The sequence below is a fragment of the Sceloporus undulatus genome, chromosome 6 (genome assembly GCF_019175285.1).
Source record: "Sceloporus undulatus isolate JIND9_A2432 ecotype Alabama chromosome 6, SceUnd_v1.1, whole genome shotgun sequence".
Taxonomy (NCBI): domain Eukaryota; kingdom Metazoa; phylum Chordata; class Lepidosauria; order Squamata; family Phrynosomatidae; genus Sceloporus; species Sceloporus undulatus.
The window spans coordinates 82,545,081-82,573,069 of NC_056527.1; the positions used below are offsets into that span (position 1 = coordinate 82,545,081).

Sequence of the window (27,989 nt, forward strand, 5' to 3'; positions counted from 1 at the left end):
GACTACAACTTCTAACATCCCCTTCCAGTATGGCCATGCTGATTGTGAGTGATGGCAAGTAGCTTGACAGATCCAGAGTGGGGAGAGGCTGTCGTATTTCAAACGGTGGTAATAATGGATGGGCATATGAAGTTGACCTCTACATGTCCAGTTTCTCCAGGTTCAGCCCTTCTGGTGTTAGCATGATTGAGAACTTGTCAAGGCCCACAATTCTCAACACAATTTCTCCACCTTTAGTCACCTTACCCAACTTAGAATCCCATTCTTCTTACTCTTCCACCAGCATAAAATACTTGGCCCTGCTGTCATTTAAAGTTTTATTTATTTTATTAGTTAGCATTTCCATGCTGCTATTTTGCCACTGACAGCAATAGCAGAAACAACCAACGAGAATAAAGACAAATATCAGAATAAATGGATAAAATAGATCACAAAATCTTAATGCTCTGAAATTTAAAACACAATCAAATCCCTACAATGCACTGTGAAAACATCAGTACAGAAGTAAATGTCCAGAAAAGGATCCACAAGACTTAAAACCATTTCCAAAACAGTTATGTTACATTTTAACCACCGATCAACATGCTAAGAGGAATGTGTTCAGGCACATTTCCATGATAACAGAATTCTAGAGAAATGGGTGACACCACCAAAAAAGGACCTGCAATGTTATTTCCTCTTAGATTTAAAATGTATAAAACCTTGGACATAGAACAACATCCCTAGCAGGGAGACACCTATGAACATAGGTGCTTCTTATGGTGATCTCATCAATTCTTCTTATTGGGTCTGCAGGAATATAAGCGACCAATGTAGTTGAACCAAAACTGGAGCAATATTATTCCTATCAGAAAATTATATTCACCACTCAAATCATATTCATGAAGTGGCTCAGGACATTATCACACACACCATAAATGCTTGACAATAGTGCCTAGTTCATGACACCATTTCCCTCTCATTGCTGCCTTGGCCTTGAAGCATAGTTAGCTTACACTTTGCCACTGATGGAAAATCCAGTCAATAAGATCTCAATAGTGCTGGTATAATGCTAGTCCTCAGGTGCAGTAAGTTACTCCAGTAGCAGTTCTGGGATTGCATAGTAATATGGTGTCGTTGTCTCTTCTTCTCCCTCCCCACTTAACTATTCCAGGTGGTTTTTTATTTTATTTTTTTCAGTCCTGTTGTTGGTGGTGTAAAATCACATTCACATATCTCCAGAATTGCATTTAAACAAATAAACAAAAACCACACACACTTACAAAGGCAAGGCACACGGGTAGGGCATAGGGCAGGGAAATGAGGTTAAAGACGAGGGTGGAAGTAAATGCAGCAACAGCCCAGTCATGCTAATGGAGGGACTTGAGGGAGGAAGTGCTCTCAAACCGGTATGTATGCATTTCCCTAAATTAGCATGTTTGTGGCAAGAATGGAAGTGGTGTGACAAACTCCTCAGAGCGCATGGAAAGGTACATGGAAAACTACATGTTAAATTAGCTCCTCTGTAGCCCATACTTCTTGCTTTGTTTCACTCCCATGGAAAAAAAAATTAACCATATCACAGGCAAACAAAAACCAGCTATCTGCAGGCTGACACTGCTTTAAATCTGATATTAAATTAATTACTCACTTGTTGAAAAGATGATTGTCCACTTTAATCTTGCTGTAGGCCTTAAAGTCATCTGGCATCAACATAACAGGGACAGGGACATTACTCAACTCATTAATCTGAAAAAGAAATGTAAAATCTGAGCAAAGGAGAAAAGGAAACCATCTGTACTGCTGGCATTTGTGACCGCAGAGCCAATAAACCTTATTAAACTTTAATTGGCAATTTCAACACTAAGTGGATGACTTGCAGTTGTACAGTCCAGAAAAGAAATTTATATTCAACCACTTAGCTAGGGCATTCCCACCGAGTAATCCATTTGGTATTCAGAGAGAGAGAGAGAGATCCTGAGGTTAGAGTTGGCAAAGTATCTGGGGAAGGTGGGAGCAAGTCCCATTTCTTCTCTCATGAAATCACTAGGATTTCAGGGGCATGAACAGGCCATGCTTTGGGGGGAAAAATTAACAGGCAATCAAGTTTGGTGTCAATAAAAGATAAATTCTACAGGTTGTACAAACTTGCATTCTTACAAAGAGTTATTTTTTCCTCTCTACATAACAGGCATAGGGAAAAACAATGCCACCAAAGTCCTGCTTGGCTACAAGAAAGCTTATTGGGTTTTATAAAGTATTAACCACACATTTTCAAGCCTATTTCTGTAACCATTAGGGAGAAAATCTTGTCCTTATTTTTCAAGGAAAATCACTTTTTCCTGTGCTCACCAAGAATTGTGTATGATCTCACATAACTGATGTTTGTGAGGGCAAAGAATAACTACCAAACACAGGTCTTGCCAAAACCTTTGTCAATTTCCAAAGGAGGGGGAAGAAATTGTAAGTAAAAATTACAAGTACAAAGACTGTAATAAAAAACTGGGGGGGGACATCCAGACATTCTTTAGAGAGAGAGATTGCTTTAGAAAATCTTTATCTACTTACTCTGCAGTGACTTGCAAATGTTGATATTTAGGGTGTGGAGCAAAGGGCAGTTTTGTTCTGGATTAAAACTAGAAACACGTTTTACAGTGTAGGAACACAATGGTCAAGTTCTTGCATGGCACAGCAATGTGTAATAGTTCTACATGCAGAACTATGCTACAGCTATGTACACTCAACACTCCCACAGTCGCAATTAAGCTGTTGGAGTCTTTTCCCACAGCCATTATGTCACTGGTGGTGAGTAAGGCATCTGGCTAAGTCCCATAGTCAGACACTGAATCATTACTTCATTTACTGAGATCTGCTGACAGATTCCAGAGGTCTTGATGGATTATGTAATCATTCGGTGTCTGGCTATGGAGACATGTTGCTGTTGTTGAATGCCTTCAAGTCATTTCTGACTTGTGGTAACCCAAAGGTAAACCTATCATGGGGTTTTCTTGGCAGAATTTGCTCAAAGCAGGGTTGTCCTTGCCTTTTTCTGAGGCTGAGAGAATGTGACTTGCTCAAAGTCACCTGGTGGGTTTCTGTGGCTGAGCAGCGAGTCACACCAGGTTCCTTGTCCAAAGCTCAAACATCATGCTGCTAGTCTACAGGGACATAGCTATATGCTTCTCTGATTCACCCCTGCTCTCCATCAGCTAGAGTCATATGGTCATATGTGTATGTGGCTGCAGTGACTAAACAATACGTTCGGGAGGAGGTGTTTTCATTATTACAGTGCGTGAAACAGAATACTGTACCAATCTCTGTAACAACCAAAAAGACATATGCAGGTGTAAAAGGGACTTATACCTAACAGGACGCCAGTCCAAGAATGGAAAGTGAAACATTCCACTTCCAGTTCTGGTTTGTACAGTGCGGGTCCGAAGTTGTACACTCTCTCATACACTTCAAATAAAGTAGGTAAGTCTCACTGAGGTCATTGGGTCCACTCCTTTTTTGTTGCAGCACCAGTACAAGCTCAGTCCCCATGGCCGCAGTATCACCTTGGTCTATCACAATACAGCAGACCCTTGTTATACGCTGGGGTTTGGTTCCAAGACCTCCCGTGGATAACAAAATCTATGGATGCTCAAGTCCCATTAAATATAATGACACAGTAAAATGGTGTACCTTATAAAAAATGGGAAATCAAGGTTTGATATTTGAAATTTATACTTTTTTTGAACATTTTCAAACTGTGGATGCTTGAACCTGTGTATAAAAAATCCGCGTATAAGAAGGGCCGACTGTACTATGTCCCTCATCAGGTTTCCCATTCAAACGTGACCACATTTGGAGTGTTGACATTTAGCATCACATTACAGGACACGGTATGGGAGTCTGTTATTATACTATCTACTATACTTCACTGTCCCACAGCTGAGTGATGTAACCTTAAAGATTGGTGTTGAAATCTTCCAGGATGCTAATCCTGCAAGGGTTTCAACAGCCATGCTAAGGCCTCAGGACATCCTTGCAACCATGTCCCCAAGTCATCTCAAACAAATGATAATAATGAAATCATAGGAAAGCTGGCCAGATCCTAGCTACAACCCATTTGAAGGCCTATTTAACAGTGGTGATAGCAGTACCATCATATCCCACTATCACCAGTGCACCTGTACAATGTGCCTAAAGTAGTTTAAGAACCTCTAGTTTATTCCTCACATGGATTCTTCTATGCTCTCAGAAATCCACTGCAAGTTTTATCCACTTTACTCATAAAATTGTTGATATCTACATCAATGTGGGACTCCAGTGACACAATACTGGACAGAGAATTGCTACACTGTTAGTTAATCAGTTTTTTTGGATTAAATTCAGTTATTGCAAGCTAAGGATGTGGATGGGTGCTCACCCAGCCTTTGTCTTCTATAGCTGACAAAAGTTAAAAATTAGCTGAGAATGACCAGTTGAGATCCAGGAGGCAGTTAATACTTTGCTGAAAGAAGGGGCCTAGTCAGTTGCCTTGAAGGAAGAGATCATGAGGCCCTTTCTTAAACTCTCTTCACTGCATCCAAACAATTTATTCAACTACTGAACTACTGTCCAGTTACAAGTCTACTTTGGGGCAGCGTAGGCACTAATCAATTGGTATCCTCTACCTATGGATCCTCAGTTTCTCAACAATTTCAGGCTGAACTTCACCCTCGATTTCTAACAAAAATCATTCTAGGCTGCATCTGCACTGCAGAAATAATCCAGTTCAACACCACTTTAATTGCCATGGCTCAATGCTATGGAATTCTGGAACTTGTAGTTTGTTGTGGCACCACAGTTCTCCGTCAGAGAAGATTAAACGTCTCACACAACTACAATTCCCATAATTCCATAGTATTAAGCCATGCCAACTAAAATGGTGTCAAACTGGATTATTTCTGCAGTGTGGATGCAGCCCTAGTGTGGTGGATGACCTCTACAGCAGCATAGGGATTGTGGCCTTGTTGAGACCTGTGTTACCTCTTAGTAAAATTTCATTCACACTAAACAATTAGAGAGTTATTATACTACTTTAACTACCATGGCTTCGCCCCATGGAATTCTGGGATTTGCAATTTAGAGAGAGGTATTTAAAATACTCAGCCATAGTGCTCTAGTGCCAAACTACAAACCCCAGGATTAATGGAACCATGGTGGTTAAAGTGAAATAATAGCTCTTTAATTGTTTAGTCTGAATGGGGCCCAAGTGTTAACTGTGGATACTCTGAAAAGGTGTTTTGGAGTAATAACAAGCAGACAAAATCAGAGCCAGGACATAATAAGGTTAAAATTGATTTTTTAAAACCTTGTTGCTATGGATCTTCTGGGTGGCTTGTCTGCCACCATAGTGGGTTGTATGTTCTGAGGTCAGAATGAGGACCCAGCATGTGACCACCACTGGGCACCCCATTCTGACCTCAGAAGCAAGTGACCCATGACAGTGGTGGGTAGCCCAGTGGAATACTTGTGCAAATAGCTGCCATGGTGCAGGGGAGCATCCTGATCAGTGCAGACAAAGCCTCAGTCTAGTCTTTCATCTTTCTGTGCCACTAAATGAATATTTATATAGGGACAACCCCCTGCACACACACTTTTCACCTGGCATTTTCCCCCACACAGGAACTAGATTTGGAAACATTTCCATTAATGAGATAAGTCTTAAAGGACAACTTCTCACATTCCTCCCAGGCCTTTGTGAGAGTTAAATTGGCTGAAAAGATGTACTTAAAATTGAAAGAGAAATTGTGCAACTCACAATGTGTATAAAAATAATGTCACCAGTGATGAAATCTTTCTACTTTATGTAGCAAAGACTCAGAAATACATCCAAATATCCCAAAGCTGATGATTCTCCCACCATAGGGAAGCAACCATATATAGGTGATTTTAAAAGAATGGTGCTAAAGTAAAGCTGTTCTTATTTGGTTTTGAACTATTATTTTTGAATTACACTGTATATTTAGTCATGAGCAATCCCATCTACTCCAGTACAGCTTTCTTCAACCTGGCAATCTCCAGTTGGATTGAATTACAACTCCCATCATCCTCAGCGAACATGGCCTAGTTGCTACTGTGAAAAGTACCAGCTCAATGTATGTTGTTTTTAATCAATAAAATTAAAAATTAAAAAAGAAAAAGAAAAGTACCAGCTCTTATTGGATAATTTGATGGTTTAGTTTTGCAATGCTTGACAAGTTCTTTATGCAAAAACGTAACTGCATTGGGTAGATGGAAATTAGAAATTACATGTTCTTACACTATTACAACATCACTTTGTAACAACATCACTCTGATTGTATCAGTTAAAGAGAAGACCTATATTCCCTTGATCAGCTTCCCGATCCACAGGCATTCATTTGTCCTACATCTGTAGAACAGGGAACTGACCGTTATTTCCTATGTCCGCCTTCTTTTTTGCTCATGCATAGGGTCTTGATTTCAGGGTAATGATCATGTTTATGAGGTTTCACCATGCTGCAAACAGTTACACAAGCTACCGTATATACTCGACTATAAGTCGAAAAATTTATGCCCCAAAACTGACCCTAAAATTTGGGGTAGACTTATATAAGGATGACTACATCAGTAGTGCTTAGAAAGGTCCTAAAGCAAGCAAGCCTGATGCTTCAATATCCATTGAACACCAATTCCTCCCCCCTACAGTCTGTTTTGCAAGCCTTTGCTTCATATCAGAAAAACTCCCCATTTAAATCCACTTGCTTCTCTGTCTGGTCTGTTTTGCAAGCCTTTGCTTCCTTTCTCAATCCGATGTTAAAACCTCTCCTCCAGCACCTGGGAATTGGTTGGGACAGGTCCAGAGAAGGAGAAGGAGTAACAGAAGTAGCATTTCCCCCTTTCTATCCTTCCTTATAGCCCCTTAGGTTTTACCCTCAACTTATCCATGGGTCATATCAAAATCCAGAATTCTGACCCTAAAGCTTCCCTCAACTTATACGTAAAGTTGACTTATACTGTACACGGGTATAAACGATATATCATGGAAACCTTGTGCACTTTTTCTCCCTCTTTTGGGATGATGTAATTTTTTATGAACAACAACAACAAAAAAGCTTGCCTACTCCAAACATGCAGGGAATGGTAGGTTCATTAAATATGAATTCTTTGAGGTGTATTTCAACCATTCTTACAATGCAGCAGGACAACAACATATTGCTTTGCTTAGGACAGAGATGGGAAAGTAGGACCTCCAAGATACTTTTGGACAATAACTCCCATCCGTCCTAGCTAACATAACCATTGGAAAGGGATAATATGAAATCCAACATTTGAAGGGCCATTCTGGCTTATACCATCAGTGTCACGCTCAATTTAACTGGTGGACTTGAGTGGGTTGACACTCAGAATTACAGAGTTTCAAAAGAACTTTTTCCTCTCGGTAGAAGATGGAAGAAGCCATTCAATACATCTGATCAGCACAGAGAGCAGGTGAGCTGCCAAAACTTGCCTACAATCCATATGGTTCAAGAAAGCAACTGAGACACAGACTGCAGGGGAAAACAAAAATAAAAGCTCACTAAACTCTAGGAGGTGGAATGGGATTTCCTTCCCAGGCTCAAGCACATGTAAGAACCAGCTGCTTGCCAAAGCAAATCCTCTTTTGAGAACCAATCTTTGCATAAAGAAGCCTGTAAGTTTGCTTCTTCTGAACAGAGAAAACCCAATAACAACTTCCTCAGTTCCTCAGTGTAAGCTTATATCCCCTTTACAGCCAATGTTCACTAATCTGATCGGGATCATTTCCTCCTCAAATTAAAACCTGTGGTACATTTCATTCTTACGTCGAAAAAGTAAGAAGTCGCACTATTGCTCACTGATGGGGTGCCTGTTTTTACGCAGGACCTAGTCTATGCCTTGGCATTTCCACTGCAGAGGATTTTAGGCATCAGAAGTAGGAAGTGCCATTACAGAAATCTCTGGAGAGCAGCTGCTGGCCAGTTCTGGGCTACATAAACCAAAAAATGCAGTGGTTCCCTACCTTTTTCCCCTTATGACCCCGTTTAAATCTACATTCAGATGTCCCCACCCCACATAGTAGATCAATCAAAATACTGTATTTGTTTAGTGTGAGTAATTTTGTTTACACATTCATGTATATTATTAGTATTTTAGCATTTTATAGGCTAATAACACTGTTCAAATTAAGATAGTATTATTTAAATAAATTCAATACTTAATACGTGCACTTTTTAAAAAAACTGTCTCAAATACAGCCACACTTAGATGCACCAGTGCTTACAGATGTTTACACATCCAGGCTGAATCTGCACTGCAGAAGTAATGCAGTTTGACTCCGCTTTAACCTTCATGGCTCCATCCCATGGAATCCTGTACTGTAGTTTGTTGTGGCACCAGAGCTCTTTGACAGACAAGGCAAAATGGCTCACAAAACTACAAATCCCAGAATCCCTTGGCATTAAGCCATAACAGTTAATGTGATGTCAACCTGTATTATTTCTCCAGTGCATATTCAGCAGATTCATTCTTTCTTCCACTCAAAGACATATTCATTTACTCTTATACACACAAAATCACACAGAAACATTAATTCTCAAGGCAGTGATGGGACAGGTAGGACAAGTGGTGGTCTGGGATGGGCCCTGCCAGAAACCATGAACCACTTCACCACTCTTTGCCTCCTTCTCCTTCAGGCAGAGGCAGCTGCTCCAAGTGTTCTTGCCTTTCTCTTCCCCTTGTTGCTGTGTGCCTTCAAGTCAGCATTATTTCTGCAGTGCAGATTTCCTACTTATGCCAACTCTAAAGCAAACCTGTCATGGAGTTTTCTTGGCAGGATTTGTTCAGAGGTGGTTTCCAAGAGCCTTTCCATGAGGCAGAGAGCATGTGTTGTTGCCCAAGGTCACCCACTAGGTTTCATGGCCAATCTGTGAATTGAATCCTGGTCTCCAGAGTCATAATCAAACCACTACGCCACACTGGTTGGAAAGCAGAAGGAGGAGGAGTAGAGATTAGGGCCTCCAAGTCTAACCCTTGAGCAACTGTCACTGCCACCGCCACCACCCCCAGGGGTCCCATCCCGCCATTTGAGAAGCACTGCAATAGTGGTCTGACTTAATACAAGGCAGCTTACGTTACTTTAAGAATGTGTGATACTCAAAATTTGCAGATCACTACTCAAGCCCCTTTGCTGAATGGAGTAATCTATGTGATCAGAGGCAGCAATATAACCATACTGATACAGAAACACAGTGGGCAGCCTCCCCAAACTGTTCTGTTGCTTCAAGAAGGGTAAAGCAATGTTGTTACTTATATGAACCAAACAGACCTAATGCAGCAATATAGCAGGATTTCCTGCAGAGGAGAACCTGAGAAGACACCCTGCCAAAGCTATCAAGTCCTGTGGCTTCATGTGTGAGTGGTTAACATAGAAGTGTTCACGATATTTAATTAGCCTTTCACAGCAGACTGTTTGCTCATGGCAGGCAATTTGGCAGTGACCACCTCTCATTTCTTCATCACATATGTAAGAATGAAAAGAAAGCCTGATTAATGAGAAGTAGGGACACTGGGTTCTTGCACACGGTTCCTCAAAACAGCCAGTCAAATGTCTATGGGAAGCAAACAACCATCCTCTGTCCCCAAACCCTTTCTGTCATCATCACGTTTTTGTCTCTTTATTCACTGTAAGCAAGTCACAGTCAAGTCATTACACTCTGCCAGTTTTAACTTTATTCCTAAGCAGAAGCTGCCAATATTCCACAGGGCAGTGAAGAGAGGAGCACAGTTTTGGAAGGCATTGTCAACTATCTGGTGGCGCAGTGGTTAAATGCCTGTACTGCAGCCATTCACTCAAAACCACAAGGTTGCGAGTTTAAGACCAGCAAAAGGGCCCAAGCTCGACTCAGGCTTGCATCCTTCCGAGGTCACTAAAATGAGTACCCAGACTGTTGGGGGCAAATTAGCTTACTTGCTGTTCACCGCTATGATCTTTGGAATAGCGGTATATAAATAAAACAAATTATTATTAAATTATTATCTGGCAGAGGGAGAACTCAAATTACACTTGTCCCTCCACATTCACTGGTGTTAGGGACACGGGGTCCCTGTGAATGTGGGGAAAACCACAAATAACTAAACACTATCTTTTTACTTGAGAGAACATCTCTCTAGGAATCGCTAGGTCCTCCAGTGCAACTCTGTGGTCAACATCTGCCAAACATTGAGCCTAGAATTGTGCTGGAGTAGCCACAAATGTCTAGTGGAGTGTTCTCTCTAGGAATCGCTAGGTCCTTCAGTACAACTTTTGGTTGAGGTTGACCATAGAGTTGTGCTGGAGGATCTAGAGAGAACATATTAATAAAATCTGTGAATAATCAAATCCACAAAAGGCAAATGTGGAGGGATGAGTTTATTCAAAAAGAAAAATTGATTTTAAGTACCAATTAGCTCATATAAACAGAAAGTAAAGCAATCTACACAATCTGATTACTAAGAGCAGCCAAATGACCGAGAAACCAAGCCCACTCTTTAAAAACCTATGAACTACCAGCTCCAAGTTATGATGAAGGAAACGCAGCATAGCACTCTGCCTCTAACAGTGTCTGGCCACTGACGCCTCCCAGGAGGCAACAACTTTATATTGTTGTGTGCCGTCAGTGTCTATCCATCAGAGACATCCTGCTTCTACACATGGATCTGCTGTGGCTAATATCTTCTAATAAACCAGTGCCTTTTATGCTGGTGATTATAACAATCTCCTGTGGCAAGAAGTGTTAAAGATTAATTGTATGACCCTTTGGTCCCTCCCAAGCCTACGTCAATAAATTTTAAAGGATTACTACAGCCTCTTTATTTACTCTACTGGTCTGATATTTCCCAAAACGTACCCAAAATTCAAATAAAAAATAAACATTAAAATATACAAACTTACAGAGCAGCCACAGAAAGCAAAAGCATTAATTTGAGATCCCACCACACTTCTTTACTCAGGTCCTGTATATCAAAAGTCCAGTTCTCCCTTGCTCCCTACAGTTGCTTTCGTGGAACATATATTACCCAAACCGATATTCCTTTTGCTTCATAGTGTATTCTGTTTAAGGTTCGGCAGAGGGTGGGAGAAAACTTTCTGCCTTATTTCTAGGCTTGAGCAGAATATCTAGTACAGCTGAAAAGAAGGTCCGATTACACAAACACAGAACATGCCTATAACACTGCTCTGTTTGCCACAGAGAAGGTGACAGTTGTTTGGGGGTGGTACTTTGGTCATCTGTATTATAGGCAGGGCAGGTATACACTCCACTTAGTTCATCCTCCCATAATTTGAAGTGGCAGATGCCATTTCCACTGATAACATGGACATGTTGACACACATCAGTCTTAAGACTCTGGCATAAATAGAACTCAGCCCCAACCCACAGAAGGAAGGAGTGGCTGCGACTCAAAAATGTGCCTCTCCAAGTTCTCTGTGGATCATCTTAACAACAAGAGCTAATGAGATTTTCAGAAGTTCACTGTGAAAGCCTTTACAGGTTGTCACAGAATTCCCAAGACAGTGCTTTCTACAACTCTGGGAAGGAACCACAAATATGCATGAGCATATAACAAAAGCAGAAATCATTATGATAATTCATAAATATTTATGTAGCATTTATATGGCACTCTGCTGCAAGCTGAAATTTTTTACATCGCTTTCCCCACTTTTCGGCAACTTTGAGAGACAATTATTTTAATTTTACACAGGTAACTGAGGCAGTAATGCAACCATTTGCTCTAGACATCTGAGGATGAGGTAAAGATGACATGAAATTAAAACCTAGCCCCAACTGGTTAGTTCTGCCTTGACAAGAGAATATGCCATTCATTTCTGTTAACTGATACAGTATAAAAGGAGCGTTTTTTAATAGTGTGACTATTGGTTAAAGTAGACCATAGAGTTGTGCTGAAGGACCTACATATTCCTAGAGAGAATATATTAATAAAATCAGTGAATAATCAAATCCGCAAATGTCAAAGCCTCAAATGTGGAGGGATGAGTGTACATTATAGACAAACTTTATTACAGCCATTTGGCCAGCACAATTATAAAATTCCAATTGAAGACATGACATTATAGAGAATTTGAAATATTTCAGATTTCATGAGCTTTCAACAGCCATTCAAAAATATGCTTTATATTTGTGCTTTTCCTTTAAACTGTGAAACAGTAAATCCAAGAAATCCAAATTCATTATAGATAAAAACAAAAACAAAATAGTGGGTGGGTTGTAGGAAAGATCAGTTGTGCTAAATTGATAAAATACAGCTGATAAAAGACCTGGGATTTGTTGGGTAAGAGTTTAAACAAGGCTTCAACCCCACATGCACTTTGATGGAACTATGTTGCAATGAGGTCAATAGGTCTCACTTCTGAGGAAAGATGTGATTAGCTACAGAAAGGTTAGCCACAAAAAGGAAGTGATACCTTCTGCAGCAGTTGTAAAATGTCTGTAGAGAAAGCCACTAAAACTACCCAAGAGAGAGGGAATTATCCTTTTTCAAGTCTCCAGCACCATGCATGCATGATACATGAATATGAGGAAGAGCTTCCCAAAAGGTACATAATCGGTGTCAATTTATAGCAAACCACTATGTCAGGGCTGGTTATTCCGGCTACAGCTATCCACCAAACTGACAGTTTTGCACCTGTCCCCAGAAGAAGAAGTACTGAAGAGCAGAAACATTTGGTGGCTTTACGTTTTTTGTGGGTTTTTCGGGATATGAGAAGAGTTGATTCCTCACGTTTCGCCAGAAATGAAGATGCCAGCCACAACTGCCAGGAATAAAACTCTTCTAGAAGACGGCCTCATAGCCCACAAAACCCCCCACAAAAACCAATAGATGCTGGCCATGAAAGCCTTCAGCTTTACATTTGGCGGGTGGCTTGTTGGACATCTCTGCTTCCTTGGAAGGCTAGGCTGTCCCCCTCCCTGCTGGCCTTTCGCTGCCAGGTAAAAACAGGCTTTGGGTACATAACGCATAGCAGGTTGGTTTTTAGTCTGTCTTTAACTTAACTATATTTTATGCATTTTTATATATAGATGCTTTAATTAATTTTTTGTGTTTTTTTTTTCAGGCTATGTGCCCATGTTCTAGAAGAGTTTATTCTTGACGTTTTGCCGGCATCTGTGGCTGGTATCTTCAGAGAAAGCTGGCATGGAAGAGAGATGGATATATATATATATATACACTGTTGATTGAGGGGAAGTGATATGCATGTTGATCTGTGTATTGTTCTTTGGTGAATGGCAAAGCCTCAGGGTGTCTATTTAATTAACGATCCATTGTCGGCTGGAAAACCCCCTTACTCTGGGTGGTTTTCATTTGCATTTGCTGGGTCTTGATTTGGGTGTTTTTCAGGACTGGTAGAATGAACAGAAGTATACGCAGATCAACATGCAAATCACTTCACCTCAACCAGGAGTATATATACCCCACTCTCTTCCATGCCAGCATTCTCTGAAGGTGCCAGCCACGGATGCTGGCGAAACATCAGGAATAAACTCTTCTAGAACAGAGTTGCACTGGAGGACCTAGCGATCCCTAGAGAGGTGTCCTCTCAGGTAAAAGCATGGTGTTTTTGTTATTTGTGGTTTTTCCATATTCATGGGGGCCTTGTGCCCCTAACCCTAGCGAATATGGAAGCGCATGTATGTATTGTGCTGGGATGGACGCCACAAGCCTGCACCTACGTTTGCAAATAGAGAGGTGGGATGGGAAAGGGGGAGGTGCATCTCTCGCTCACCGTGTGGTTGACTCCCCACATGAGGACGCTGAGGAGTGGCTCCGAGGCACGGAAGAGCTTCACTTTCTGGCAGACGAAATGCTTCTTCTTGGTCTTGGTCTTGGAGGCGCTGAGGGCGCTGCCCAGCGCCGCGCCCACGCTTGCAGCTGCCGTGCTGCTGCTGGTGCAGTTGGAAGCCATGGCGGCAAGAGAGGACGCTCCGGACTCCCTGCCCTGATGACAAATCTCTTCCTCCTCCTCCTCTTCGCCGTCCTAATAGTCAGGGCTTGGCATGGTACCCCTTGTACCCATCCGACTCGGGCAACTGTCTCTCATGTCAATGGGGCCAGCCTTTTTGGCCCCTGTCAGTGCTCAAAATGGCACCCTTGGCTCCATGTGCCGCCTCTGCTTAGCGCCTCCTCGCCTGGCCTTCCAGGAGTGCCACCCTTGAGGCCAATATGAGCACAAGGCCACTGAGTGGCACCACCCCTTGTCCCCCCCTCTCTGCGAAAGACAGTGGTTTCTCCCATAAAATAGAGCCTTCCAGTGATAACCACATGGACACCCCCTCTCACCCACTCACAATGGACTGCCCCATTCAATCTGTGGCAGCCTCCCCTGTATGGTCCCAAAATGGTACAGCCCGGCCCCTCCCGCCTACGCTTGGGACGGCACCATTCCAACCAAAGCAGGGGTGCACACTCCCCTCTGCAGAAACACAATGGTACCGTCTACGCCCCGCTACGTCTCTCTTCCGTTACCCGTCACACCGCGTTTAACAACAGCGCCACTCATCTATACAGACCCCTTTCCCCCTCCGTAGGCGCAATGGTTCAGCTCAGCCACCCTGCACCCCTCTTTCTATAAATGGTTGGGTCCCAGCCCCACCCCCCTGTCAGCTGCCAAATAGTAGTGCCCTCTCCCGAAGTGGAACTATCCTCTCACACATACACCCCTTTTTCTCTCACAGCGACCATGGAATGGTTCAGTCCGCTGCCACAATACGTCGCTTCGCCCCGCCTACTCGCTCCCCCCCCCGCGTTTCGGACTCGTTGGTTCGCTCCGCCGCGGAACGAGCTCCAAAAGCTCGGCTCCTGCGCAAAGGAGGCGCCAAGATGGCGGCGGTCGGAGGGGAGGGAGGGGGCGGAGAAGGGACGTACCATTTCTGCTCGGGGGGGAAATTGTGGAGGGATACCTGTAAGAAGGGTTGGTGGTAAAGGCGGGGAAATTTAACTAGTGAAGAAGCTGGCGAGACTAACCAAAAGGGAAGGCACAGACTTAGGAGTCAGGGATTATTTCCCCCTCGCTCCCCTCCTTTCGATAATGGTACGTTCCGTAATAACGTGACGTAAGAGGCAGGGCTGCGCCAATACAAGCTCGGGAGCCAATCAGCGGCGACTAGGCACCTGGAATTATGAATGGACGATTACGGCGGGGTCTCCCGCGGCGCTCTTGTTTGCGGACAGCGCCCCCTCTGGCCGGAGCGGGTCTCAGCCCTAAGAGAAACAGAAGCAACAGCGGCGCTTTGGGGGAAGCGATGCTGAGCTTCTGCGTTTATTCAGCGTCTGGCTGCTTATTCACCTCTTTCCAGACACAAAGGAGTTTGAATTTGAATTGACATTCTCATGGCATATAGATAGCTGTCCCTGGTTTGCACTCCACTACAGTAAATGCATCTGAGGAAGTAGACTGAAGACTAGGAAAACTCATGCTGCCAACTTACTTCTTTCAGTCAGTCTCAAAGGTGCTGCAAGATCTAAGTAATAATAAATATATCTGAGGAAGTAGACTGAAGACTAGGAAAGCTCATGCTGCCAACTCACTTCTTTCAGTTAAGTCTCAAATGCGCTGCAAAATCTCTCTACATACTGACTCCAGAGACTAACATGGCTATATCTTTGAATTCTCTCAGGTGGGGTTATTTTTTTTTAGGGACGGCACGTGATATAACCCAGCACCTTCCATTGTGGCTGAGAAACATTTGAACCCGTCTCCTGAGGTCCTAACCCCAACATTCAAACCACTACTCCATGCTGGCATACATATGATAAATGTACAATGTAGAGGCCTAGGCAATGGCATCACTAGGGTTGCTAAAATACTGCACTACACTCTTATAGCACTGTTATTCCAGTTTTACTGCTCCGGCTGCCTCCTGTTGCATTCTGGGATTTGCAGTTGAAGGAGGAGGCCTTTAGAATTCTCAGCCAGAGCTCTTAGGCACCACTGAACTACAAATCCCAGAATGCAACAGGAGGCAGCCAGAGCAGTAAATGTGGAATAGCAGCACCATAAGAGGGTAGTGTGGCAATCATCATCAGTGTATGTATATATACATGTATATATGTATGTGTGTGAAAGAGAGAGGGAATGTGTGTGTCTTCTCCGCCTTCAGTATAAATGGGAGAAAACCAGGTCTTGCACTGAGTCATCCATTGATTAGATTTATAGTTTTGCCATTACCTGTCAAGATAAATGATAAAGCTTATCAGACATAGAATTTAGGTGTACTGTGGCAGGTTTAACCCACTCTTCCCTGACACCTTCGTAAAGACAGCTCTGAAGAGTGTCTCTAGCATTGAAGGCCCTGGTCTAAGAAAAGTCACCTTTGCCTTGTGGCAAACCAAGACCGTTTCTCGTAGACTAAAATATTATTACAAGCTATCCCAGTAAGCACTCAATGGCAACCAGTCATAATGGTGACATTATCTCCAGTATCAAAGGCAGTATGCCCCACAAGAGGGAGGGTGCTATTGCATACATGCCCTAGTGCAGGCTTTCCATAGCCATTTGGCTTACTGTGCAACCAAAATGCTGGATTACTTAGGTATTCACTTTGATCTAGCTCAGTGGTTATTATAATACCCCTCCATGTGGCCACTTCTCAGTGTGTAGCCCAGAGGGATTTGAGAGAGCACCAGTATGAGGAGAGAACAAGGAGAGCACTTCGTGGGCAGACTTAACCTTCTTCCCCATTACAGAAAGGCCCCACATCAAAACTAGTTGCTGTGGGTGGGAAATACTAATGTTTTTTCGCAACTGTTGCACATTTTCTTCCAGTTTCAAAGGAAACCCACAATATCTTCACTGACCTATATATAACATGAGCAGCTTATTAAAAAATCCAAACATTAGCCACTTACGAGAATTATAAGTATATTAAATGCCATCCAGATATACAAAGTTCAATATTTACATATTACCAAGGAAGAATGTAATGTACAGAAGGATGTCGTATTAAAGTTCTATTTGGCCAAAGGTTACTTTTTACTTGCACATTTCAAAATCTGTTTTGTACCTACACTTAGAAGTCTGCTAATCCACATAAAAGGCACAAGCTGTGACTTGGCTGAAGGGAACACAACAGTCTTGAAGAGCAAAGAAAAACAAGTAAACAAGGCAGAAACTGTCAAACTGAACCTTGCACAGTCCATTAGATCTCACTATATGTCTGGACCTGTTCAAACTCCAGATGCCTTAAGGTCTTCCTGAATGAAAATACTGTTAACCAATGAAATGCCAGTGCTTTTTTGGGGGCTTTGGATATTTGGTACAGTATTCTGCTTCTGTTGTTCCCCTGCTGCTTACCAGTCCTGCCCACTGTAGATGTGAACTTATGAGGTAGCATCCTCTGTTAACTCATGCCCTCCTGTCTACAACTTATAGCCCTTCCACAATGTAGTGAAATTATAGAGCATCAAATAAAGGTCAGGGGCTACTGCTGAAATGGCTTGCATGGAGTACATCAAGTTCAAAAATGTTGAACCTACAGAATTTTAAAATACTTTAGTTTGGTATTTTAGAACTGTGTTTGTAACAATACATCACAGTAAACTTCAATTCATTGTTCAGACACAAAACCTCTCGCACATGGAGGAAAGAGCTGATGCAAGGCTGTGAAAGCCTCATAGTTTTCTGTTTTCCTCATCCCCGTTCCTTTGAGGTTAAAAAGCACCCCGCAAGTGCAAGTCCTCAGTGGTCTCTCATCTCATGAGAATCTCATCTTTGCATGAAGTTTTTTTCCAGGGCTGCTGCTGTCCTTTGAATGGAATGAATGTTCCTTTTGACCCGGTCTTCAAGAGAGGAGGTAGATGCACTCTCCAGCTTCATGTGGCTACAGAGAGAGAGGAAGACATATGATTAAGACTAGAAAAGTCACATTTCCTTCCCCAAAAGGAAACTGATGGGAAGGGAACAGAAGGAAATACGTTAATGAAAGGAGAATATGAAGTAGAAATGGTGGGCATACAAATCTTGAGCAATGCTCCCTCCACTATATGCACAATAATATCTGAGTGATCAGGATGCGTAAATTTTTCTATAGAGTTTGTATAGAATTTTCAATACATTTTAATTTTTAATGTGTTATTTGTGAGTTTTAAAAATATTTTTAATGTTATATCTACATTTTAATGCTTTTAACTTGTACTGTTTTAAATTTGTTGTTAGCTGGCTTGAGTCTCTAGATCATATGATGATGATGTATAGAACATCTCAGTAAAAATAAGGTGTGCTCTTTGCCTCTTTTACCCAGCTATTCCTTTCTATGCGACTACTAATGTTTAATGCAGCTTCCACTTTCATATTCAGTTCTCACCATTCCTGGAGCTTCTCCTCAATACCTGCTTTAGTTAATCCTTTTCTGGATAACAAGAGTCACACCTCACTTGCTGCTGAGCCACTCACTTTTCCCTATTAATCAATCTCAGCTCTTGCTCATCTAATTTATGTATTTATTAAAATATTTATATCCTGCCCTGTATCTAGAGATCTGAGGGCAGGTTACAGTAGCATTAAAACCAGTTAAATAGGCTAAAAACAGTAAGACAGTTTAAAGAAGGTAAAATCGTATTAAGCGACATAATGAGTTAAAAACAGATTTTAAAATGTTAAACATTTTAAAAACTTTATACAGTCAGTCCCTCCATATCGGTGGTTTTGATTTTTGTGGATTTGATTATTCATGGACTTAATTGATATGTTATCTCTAGGAATCTCTAGGTCCTCCAGTGAGGCTTGGCTGAAAGCTGACCATGAAAGTCATGGTGGAGGACCTAAATATTCCTAGAGAAAACACTTCTCTGGACATTTGTAGGCCATCCAGCATAATTCTATGGTCAACCTCTGTTTGATGTTGAGCACAGAATTATGCTGGAGGACCTAGAAATTCCTAGAAAGATGGTCAGGTAAAAAAGACATTTGCTGTTTTTCCACTTTCATGGGGGTCCTGTGCCCTTAACCCAACGAATGTGGAGGGACCACTGTATAACAGTTGAATTATTGAGGCCCAAAGACTTTGACTAACAGCCAAGCTTTAAATTGGTGCCTAAATGATAAGAGTGTTGATGCCAATCAAGCCTCCAGAGGAGAACATTCCACAGGTGGGGTGCCACAGCTGAGAAGCCCCTCTTGCATGTCCTGAAAGAGAGAACCTCAATGGTGGGGCATGGACAGACCACTGGGGCTACATTATCTCTGTCCAGGAAAAGCTGTAGCTGGTGCACCAGTTGAAGCTGGCAGCAAGCACTCCAAGCCACAGTCCACTAATACAGACATTATTCTTTTGGTTGCACATGAGGTGCTTTATACTGAGTTAAAGAATTTGTTCGTCAAGAGTATTGTCTAATTTTTAATTAATTAATTTGTTTTATTTATATACCGCTATTCTAAAGATCATAGCGGTGAACAGCAAGTAAGCTAATTAGCAAGTAAGCTAATTTGCCCCCAACAGTCTGGGTACTCATTTTAGCGACCTCGGAAGGATGCAAGCCTGAGTCGAGCTTGGGCCCTTTTGCTGGTCTTGAACTCGCCACCTTGTGGTTTCGAGTGAATGGCTGCAGTACAGGCATTTAACCACTGCGCCACCAGGGCTCCTTAACCACTGCGCCACCAGGGCTCTACTCTGACAGGCAGTGGCTCTTCAAGATCTCAAGCAAGAGATCTTTCACACCTTTTGACTGGTGGAGCTGTTGCATTCTGCATGTGAAAACATATGCTCTATTAATAAGCTGCAGCTTCTCCCCAGGTTTAGAGGATAGGGGAAGCAGGACACTTACTGTATGAACTTCCCATCACTACGGCCAAACTTCTCCAGTGCTCGCTCTCGTTCCTCTTCTTTTCTATGTCTTTTTACATTGTTCATCCTTTCCTCTTCCCGCCACTTGGCATTCTCCATCATTTCTTGCCGTCTTCTTTCCAACTCTTCTGCTGAGAGTTTTCTGCTTAAATCAAGCATGCATGGTTTTAGTCACCCAGGCTTTCTGAGCTGGAAGCTCAACAATAGACTGTCAAGGTTCAAAATCACATCTCTACCCAGCCACCAGCTGAGCACCAAGTAAATTTCTCCCAGCTATTATAAAGAGAAACAGGGACCACCATCACCACTAGGTTATAAAGCACAGGGAATCAAAGATTATCGATAAAAAGGCTCTAACAGATCAATTATAATTAATTGCAGCAAGGATTTATCCTGGAAACTGCCTTGCAGCACCAGGACTCATTCCTGTAACATGCTTCTGTGGCAATATGCAGTGTTCCAAGTTGTTTAGAATATTCTAAATCAAACAGGTGCCTGCAGCATAGTTTTATCTAGTAATTAATAGAAAACCTAAATAGACTAAAGGCACCAAATCCTGTCTGGTCTTGGAAGATAAACAGGGGCACTCGTGTTTAGTGCTAGTTTGTGTGTGCAGCAGGTGACTAAAAGGCACGCACACAAACCAGAAAACCAGTGCAGAGGCAGGAACTGTGTCACTGATGTTATGTGATTTTAACAGAGATAAATCACGTAACACTGGACAATGTTCTTTTATTTGAAAGCTGAATGTTCACTTTTGCATTGGCCTGCATGAAGGAATAACTTTGGGAGCACTGAATAGTAACCCGTGTATGATGGGATCCTTCACTCCTATTATACTCTGCTAATTCCAAAATTAAGAACATATTTCTAATCCTCAGCATCTAGGAAGGTAGCTTTTTAAAAGTGTGAATTGTGTTTGGCTGTTTTCAGTCGACACACTGAAACAAAATGGGCCTATGAATGTATTTCCATTTTTTTCCCATTCAGTTTTCATGCTTCCTGCATGGATTGCACAGCTCTATAAAACTGTTCTCCTCACCTCTCTTATAACACAAATCATCTAATATCCATTGTTACTATAGCCACCCAGCATACCTTGAGGTTTGTTGTCTTCTGTAACTTTCTTTTTTGGGAGAAATGCTCCTGCTTCCTGTTTTTGTCTTCTGGTCCTTGCTGTTGTGCCTGCAATTCAGGAAGAAATTTCTTTCCACCACAAGAATGGCCACCTGATCCCAATGAAATTAAAACTACTGGATTTATTCCACGTCCTTGCCAACTCACTATCTTGCATTATGACTTCAGTGTGTGTTGGATGGCACAATAACTGCTGTTCAAGTACACTCAGTTCCTGCTCTGCTTTAAGACATCCCACCATATACAAATGACTTCAAATGATTGTTAAGCAGCTTGTACTCTATAATACAACAGATAACCAACAACAGTTGCTTTGCCCCTGCTTACTGTTTATTATCTCTAGGTGATCTTGACCTTCTGTGACTGCTCTGCTCCACCTCATATGTGCTTTTCTTGCTTGAGTGCCTCTCTGGTGTTAGGCATTGGCTCCTTGACATAGAGTTCTGTTGTAGCTTGTGGGAAGACATCTTGTCATGGCCATTACCTCGAATCTAGAATGAGAGAGATGCTTCTGTTATAAGTGCTAGAGCTAGACAAAGATGCTATTGTCACAAAGCAAACATATAACAAATAAACATCAGTCATTCATACATAAATTCTCCTCTTGGGAGATTTTTTGTGGGAGCAACTGTAGGACCAATGGCAGCCATACTACTAAACTCTTTCACTTCCACTCACTGTAAAAATCATCTCATAGACAATCTGCAGACAGCTGTACATACCTGCAAGCCATATTCTGGCATTCTGGGATGAACTGGCTCCATTTTGTCCATTTTCTCTCGTGATCTAAGGCAAAAGTATATTGAAATTCAATGCCTGTCAGAATGACAACCATTATGCTGCCAGATGCACCCAGATTCCCCAATTATTCTAAGACACTCTAATTCTAAACCCCCTTGGATCCTATAATCACCAAGCCATGTCCTTGCCCAGCTTCCAACCTAACTGACAGAAAAGGACTAAATAATGACAAGCAGATCAGGATATATTGAGGGATTCTGATAAATTTCTAGATGGGGAGGTACAAGTGTTCTTTTGAGCTACAGAGATAAGAGACCAAGGTAACCTGTGGGTAGTGTAGACAAGAAGATAACCAGATCCCACGTAACAGCTATTAATTTCCACAGAGCTAGTATAATTACATAGATGATATGGCTCAGCCCTCTGTTTAAATACTACTTCTGCAGCTTTAGGAAATTTATTCTCTCCTGGTCTATTTTACTTATCTCTAAAAAAGGAACAGGACAACCCTATTTGGCAAGGCCAAGACAACAAAGACTGTAAAGTACTTTGTAAAATAAAGAGGGTGAAATAAATGTTAAGTAGTGCTGTCAGTCTGTGGTGCATATATGTACTTTGTTTTATTCTGTTCATTGTCACTGCTGCTAGGACTGTGGTGTCTATGCTTCTTGTGCTTCTTTTTCTTCTCCTTTTTCTTCTTCTTTTTCTTCTTATCCAAACTGCTTTGCAACTGTAATTGAAAAAGGAAAAAGATACAAAGAGAGGGAGAGAGCAATTCCACATTATTCATGGTAATAGTTCTAAGTAATTTTTTAACCCATTTATCCCAAGACTTTAAGAACTTTGCTTAATCTGATCACAGGCCTATCTAGTCAGCAGTCTCCTCCCATAATGGCCCACCAAACACTTCTGAGAAGACCATAAGTAAGACACAAGAGCACCAGCATATTCCTAATTTTATGAACAACAACAAGTTGGTGCTCAGAGACATACTTCTTCTGATGCTAAAAATACATAGCCACCCGAATCTCTAGCCTTTTTAAAAAATCAAGTTAGTAGCTACCCATTTTGGGAATAGCTTCCAGTTTAACTATGCACTCTGCTGACCCATGTCTCCCACCACTCACCTTCATTGGGTGACCTTGGACTCTAGTATTAGGAAAGAGGGAATAAACCGTCTCCTATACATTTTCTCCACACCATGTTTAACTTTATATACCTCTATCATTGCTCACTAACTTTTTTTAAAGCTATAAAGCTGAAAACACATCCTTTCGTCATAGAAAGATGCTCCCGTTCACACAGCTGTCATGTTCTATAACCCCTTCAGCTCTACATTATCATTTCTGAGGTACAGAATTGAACAATATACGTAACATTTCAAGTGTGTCTGAACTAGAATTTGCAAAAAGCAAATATGGAATATCGACAGCTTTATTTCTGATCCCTTTCCAACATGATGAAATTTACTTAACATGCTTACTTGGAAGAAGCATGGAAAGAATATAAGTCCTAGAGTTCACTTTCATACTGTTCTTACTTTATTTATTCTCAAAACATTCTGCGTTAACTCACCAATTCTTTGATCTTCTTCATTTTTACAGGATTGTTCAGAACTTCACGTTTCTTTTCCTCCTCCCTCTTCCTAAATAAAAAGTAATAATGCTGATATGAAATTCCTATGCAGATTGAAGACCAGAGGTAGGAATTCATGTGATCCTCCAAATTTTGGTCTGCAACTTCAGAGTTCCTCACCAATGACTATGCTGGCTATGGTTACTGGGAGTTGCAGCTCAACAACATCTGAGGTCCATGTGATTCTGACCTCTAATGTAGTATTAAAAAAAGTTTGAACTTGCAGCCTAAATAAGGAGAAGCATCTGGCTACAAGAAAAGGGGATTTTTCAGAGGTGGAATCCTGTTTGTGGAAAGCCTTCTTCACATAAACTCACTTGGCATCTATGTTTTCAACATCAAATTATGTGTTTCCAACATTACATTAAGATATTTTTATTTTCTCAGATATCCTAAGAACTATTTTTGGTATTTTTTAATATTCTAGAACTCTTTATAATTGCTGGTGGATTCTGTTTAGTTTTATATGGTCACAGTGTTTTTATTCTCTCTGCTTAATTTTATCTCATATTTTATTGTGCTGTATGTGAAGATTTCTACTTATCCTACACTAGCACCAAATGTGCCCCCCCCCCAATTGTCCTGCTGTTGCCAACACCACTTATAGGCACCTTCTAAATGTTCTTGTGGTTCCTGAGTGACACCCTTTCTTTGTATAATCCCACCACTACCCTTGAGCCACAGCTGACACAATGTGTCTGAACTCAACACATAACACTACTGTAACATTCCCAGAGAGACATATAATATAAAAATAATGTATTAAACAGTACAACATATAATTAAATATTTAAATTATCTAAATCCTAATTGACTCTACTAATTCTTCCCGTGTCATCATAATCTTACCTCAACTAAATTCTTATCTCTCCTCGACCGTCCTACACACTTTTCATCTCTTCAGACATTAAGCCAATTGCCAGCCGCTCCCAACATTTAATACTCTTATCGCCTCCCAACTGATCCTTACCTTATTACATATATTATATATAAATTACATATCCATATTTTACCATCATTTCTCCAATAAAGTCAATAATATATATTTACAGGTACTTTCCATAGAAAGATATTCATCATTGTTACCTTATCATAAAAAGTGGATCTTCTCGGATCTTGCTGGCCATATCTAAGGCAGAGTTGGCACCTGTCGGGGCAAAGATAGAGCCTGGCAGAAGGCCAGTCTCAGAAGAACAGCCTGCCTCCTTGTCCTCCATTGACTCAAAGACAAACTTGTCAACTGGACGGCCCATAAGGTATTCATCTCTGTTCACCATGCCTCCTGGTCCTTGGTACATCCATTCTAGCTTCTCATCTTTTTTCCTAATGTATGGGGAGGGGGAGAATGACACAAAACAAGATTTTCAGACCAAGGCAAACATAAGGCAATTATCCCACTAAGAAGCTTCTCAAACTGGTTCTCCCAACATAAAGAAATCTAGGAGGCCAGAGAGAAGGTTTAGACTAAAATATTTGAAATATTTAATTCTTAAACCTATAGCATGACTTAGGAGAATCCTGAAAAGAGTGTATATGTAGGTATGTATAATATACTGTATGATTTTTGTTATCATATCATATCTGTTCTGTCTCTTGAACTATTCTGCTTCTGTTATGTAGCCTTGGAGAAGATTTAGCTGCATTAAAGGCCTAGGCAAGACCATCCACAAATAAAATTGCTTCCAACATACTTGACAGCGCCCACATCCTCTGCGTAACGCTGCATTTCTTCTCGCGCTCGCTCCTCATGCAGCTCCCGCTGGAGCTCCTCAATTTTCTTCCGTTCAGCTTCATGTTTCTGTTCTGCCTTCCAAACCTTTTCCACATTACGCAAGGTTTGCGGATGCCAGCTCTTCTTCAGGTTCTATTGACAAGAATGTGCAACTGAATTAATATTCTCCTACAACTTCTGTACCAAGGGAGGGGAAAGCAAATGGAAAGATAGTCTCAGTGTAATGCAACAGCACATACAGAGTGCTCAGGAGGAGAGATCTATTTGGAATAGCGGTCTATAAATAAAACGTATTATTATTATTATTATTAATATTATTATTATTATGTTTTAACCTGACAATTTAAGAGCCAATGTGGTGTAATGGCTAGTATTTTGGACCTGACCCTGGCAAATCAATATACAGGACCTGACCCTGGAAAACTAATATTTCACCAGAGCATTGACAGGATGACCTTAGTCTGTTCCTCTCAGCTTCACTTACCTCACAGGTTTGTTGTGAGAATAAAGTAGGGGAAATAAGTGCTAACTACGCCCATATGAACACATTAGAAAAACTGAGTCTTTTAAGATTGTAAACCTGAGGGCAGGGAACTGTCAAATTTGCAACCTGTAAACTGCTCTGACGACCTTTGTGACTGAAGAGCAGGATATTAATACTCTAAACCAGTGGTCCCCAAATTGTGCCCTTTAAGACATTCTGGACGTAAACTGTAAGCCATGTTGGCCAATAATCTAGGATTCTGGGAGCTGAAGTCCAATATTCTAACTAAATAAACACATTAGAGGAAGAGTGGAATATCAACATACCTAATGAATTAAATAATAAATGATCAGGCTGGTTGTCTCTCCCTTAAAGCAAGGACACAGCCAGCCAGAAAAAAACATGCCTGGCTTCCCCATGTTTTAGCCACGTTAGGTAAAAATACTATATTGTGGTTTGATATCACTTTAAGTGCTGTAGCTCCTTCCTATGGAGTCCTGGGATTTGTAGTTTTACAAGGTCTTTAAGCCTTCTCTGCCGAAGAGTGCTGGTGCCTCACAAAACTACAAATCCCAGGATCCTGGAGCAGGGAGCCATGGCAGACCCCCCTGAATGTAGAAAAACACCTCTCTAAGAACTTCTAGGTCCTCAAGTTCAACTCTGCGGTTGACCTCAGCCAGACACTGGCAACAGAATTGCACTGGAGGAGCTACAAATGCCCAGCGGAGCGTTCTCTCTAGGTCTTTCAGTGTGCGTTTTGGTTAAAGCTGACTACAGAGTTGCAACGGAGGACCTAGATATTCCTAGAGGAGAACATATTAATAAAATCCGTGAATAATAACATCTGCAAAAGCCAAAGGCGCAATTGTGGAGGGAGGGATGCATTTCTACAGTGTAGACACTCTGAAAGGGAGGGGTTGTCAACTCCATCAATGCCACTGAGCAATGATTCTAAGATCCAAGATGTACTCCAGAACTAATCCAGTTTGAGACCGCTTTAACTGCCCTGACTCAGTGCTAGGGAAATCTTGGGAATTGTAGTTCATTGTGGCACCAGAGCTCTGTATGACACAAGGCTAAATGTCTCACAAAACTACAATTCCCAGGATTCCCTAGCACTGAGCCAGGGCAGTCAAAGCGGTCTCAAACTGGATTGCAGTGTGTTGGGGCCTAATACTCCAAAGGCGCCACAATCCTCCCCTTCAACTTTACTCCCAGTCCATCTGTTGTCCTCCCTTCGCCAGGAACTCCAGCAGCCGTTGCGGCGGGGAAATCCTTCTTACCCACAACCCGCAGCTCCCCAAGGGTTCCCTCCCTCCTTTCCCCGCTTGATCCCGGACAACAAAGCTCGAAAGCCCCCTCCTTCTCCTCACCAAGTCGCCGCCCCCCATCTTGCCCGAGGAGCCTCTGCCGGCTTCTTCTCAGTTGCTCCCTTCCTTCCTTTCAACGTCCAGAGGTCGCAGGACGATGACGTCAAGGCTCCCTTAAACGCTCGGCGGCGGTCGCAGGATGATGACGTAAACGCTCCTTTCAACGCCCCTGCGGTGGTCGCAGGATGATGACGTCAGTCTCTGTGGTTGCCGCTTTTCCCAAACTTCAGGATCAACCATTTCCGTCCGCGGCCTGTGAGGGTTGACTGCGCCTGCGCGGACACCCGGGTGTGTAGAGATAGAAAGTCTAGAGCACTCTTTCAGTTCACTCGGATTGAAAGTGTGAGGGAATATTGCAAGTTTAAACATGTAAGCAGCGTCCGCATGTGTACAGAGTCACAGTAGTCCCCAAACTGTGCTCTTTAAGGGGTTTTGTAGACTTCAGCTCCCGGAATCCCAGAGTATTGGCCAACATGGCCGAGGCTTCTGGGAGATGAAGTCCACAATCTTAAGGGGCACAGTTTGGGGACCATTGAAATACAATCTTGGAAGAGAGCACAAGACAGAGCCATCCAGTCCAGCCCCATTCTGCCATGCAGGAATTCTCAATCAAAGCACCCCCAAAAGACAGACATCCATCCTCTGTTTAAAAACCTCCAAGGAAGGATACTCCACAACACTCTGAGGAAGGAGTGTGTTCCATGTCAAACAGCTCTTACTGTCAGGAAGTTCCTCCTAATGTTGAGGAGGAATCTCTTTTCCTCCACTTTGCATCCTATTCTCTAGAGCAGCAGAAAACAAGCTTGCTCCATCCTCAATATGAAACCCCTTCCTTTATCATATGTGGTGGAAGCACAAAAGAAAGAAGGAAAGAAAGAAAGAAAGAGAAAATAAATAAATAAAATTGGGAAACACTTCATAAAAAGATACAAAACATTTTCCAAATTGGATTCAGGATGAGTCCAGAACTATTTTTTGTTAAATATAACTGAGGGACTAAAAGATAAATTCAACCGAGAAGAAATAGTTTATGTTATTATGATTAAAAGGGTATTTAAATTAAACGA

The 27,989-nt window shown here is 41.9% G+C and overlaps 2 protein-coding genes across 2 annotated transcripts in view; both read right to left on the reverse strand.

Moving 5' to 3' along the window:
• The window catches only part of PIP4K2B (phosphatidylinositol-5-phosphate 4-kinase type 2 beta), a 32,906-nt gene extending 18,039 nt beyond the window's left edge, over positions 1-14,867 (reverse strand). The window contains exons 1-2 of the mRNA XM_042472589.1: positions 13,769-14,867; positions 1,631-1,728 (exon numbers count right to left, since the gene is read on the reverse strand). Of these exons, the coding sequence (XP_042328523.1) occupies positions 1,631-1,728; positions 13,769-13,948 (278 nt within the window). The 5' untranslated portion in view covers positions 13,949-14,867. The remainder of the gene's footprint in view (positions 1-1,630; positions 1,729-13,768) is intronic.
• Positions 14,868-17,518: 2,651 nt separating this feature from the next.
• Positions 17,519-27,123, reverse strand: CWC25 (CWC25 spliceosome associated protein homolog). Its single transcript, XM_042475054.1, has 10 exons — positions 26,926-27,123; positions 25,028-25,200; positions 24,423-24,659; positions 23,277-23,346; positions 22,316-22,431; positions 21,683-21,746; positions 21,288-21,451; positions 20,922-21,008; positions 19,804-19,965; positions 17,519-17,861 (listed from the first exon to the last, which is right to left on the reverse strand). The coding sequence occupies exons 1-10, from the start codon at positions 26,941-26,943 to the stop codon at positions 17,747-17,749; spliced, it is 1,206 nt and encodes a 401-aa protein (XP_042330988.1). The 5' UTR covers positions 26,944-27,123; the 3' UTR covers positions 17,519-17,746.
• Between the last annotated feature and the right edge of the window lie 866 nt (positions 27,124-27,989).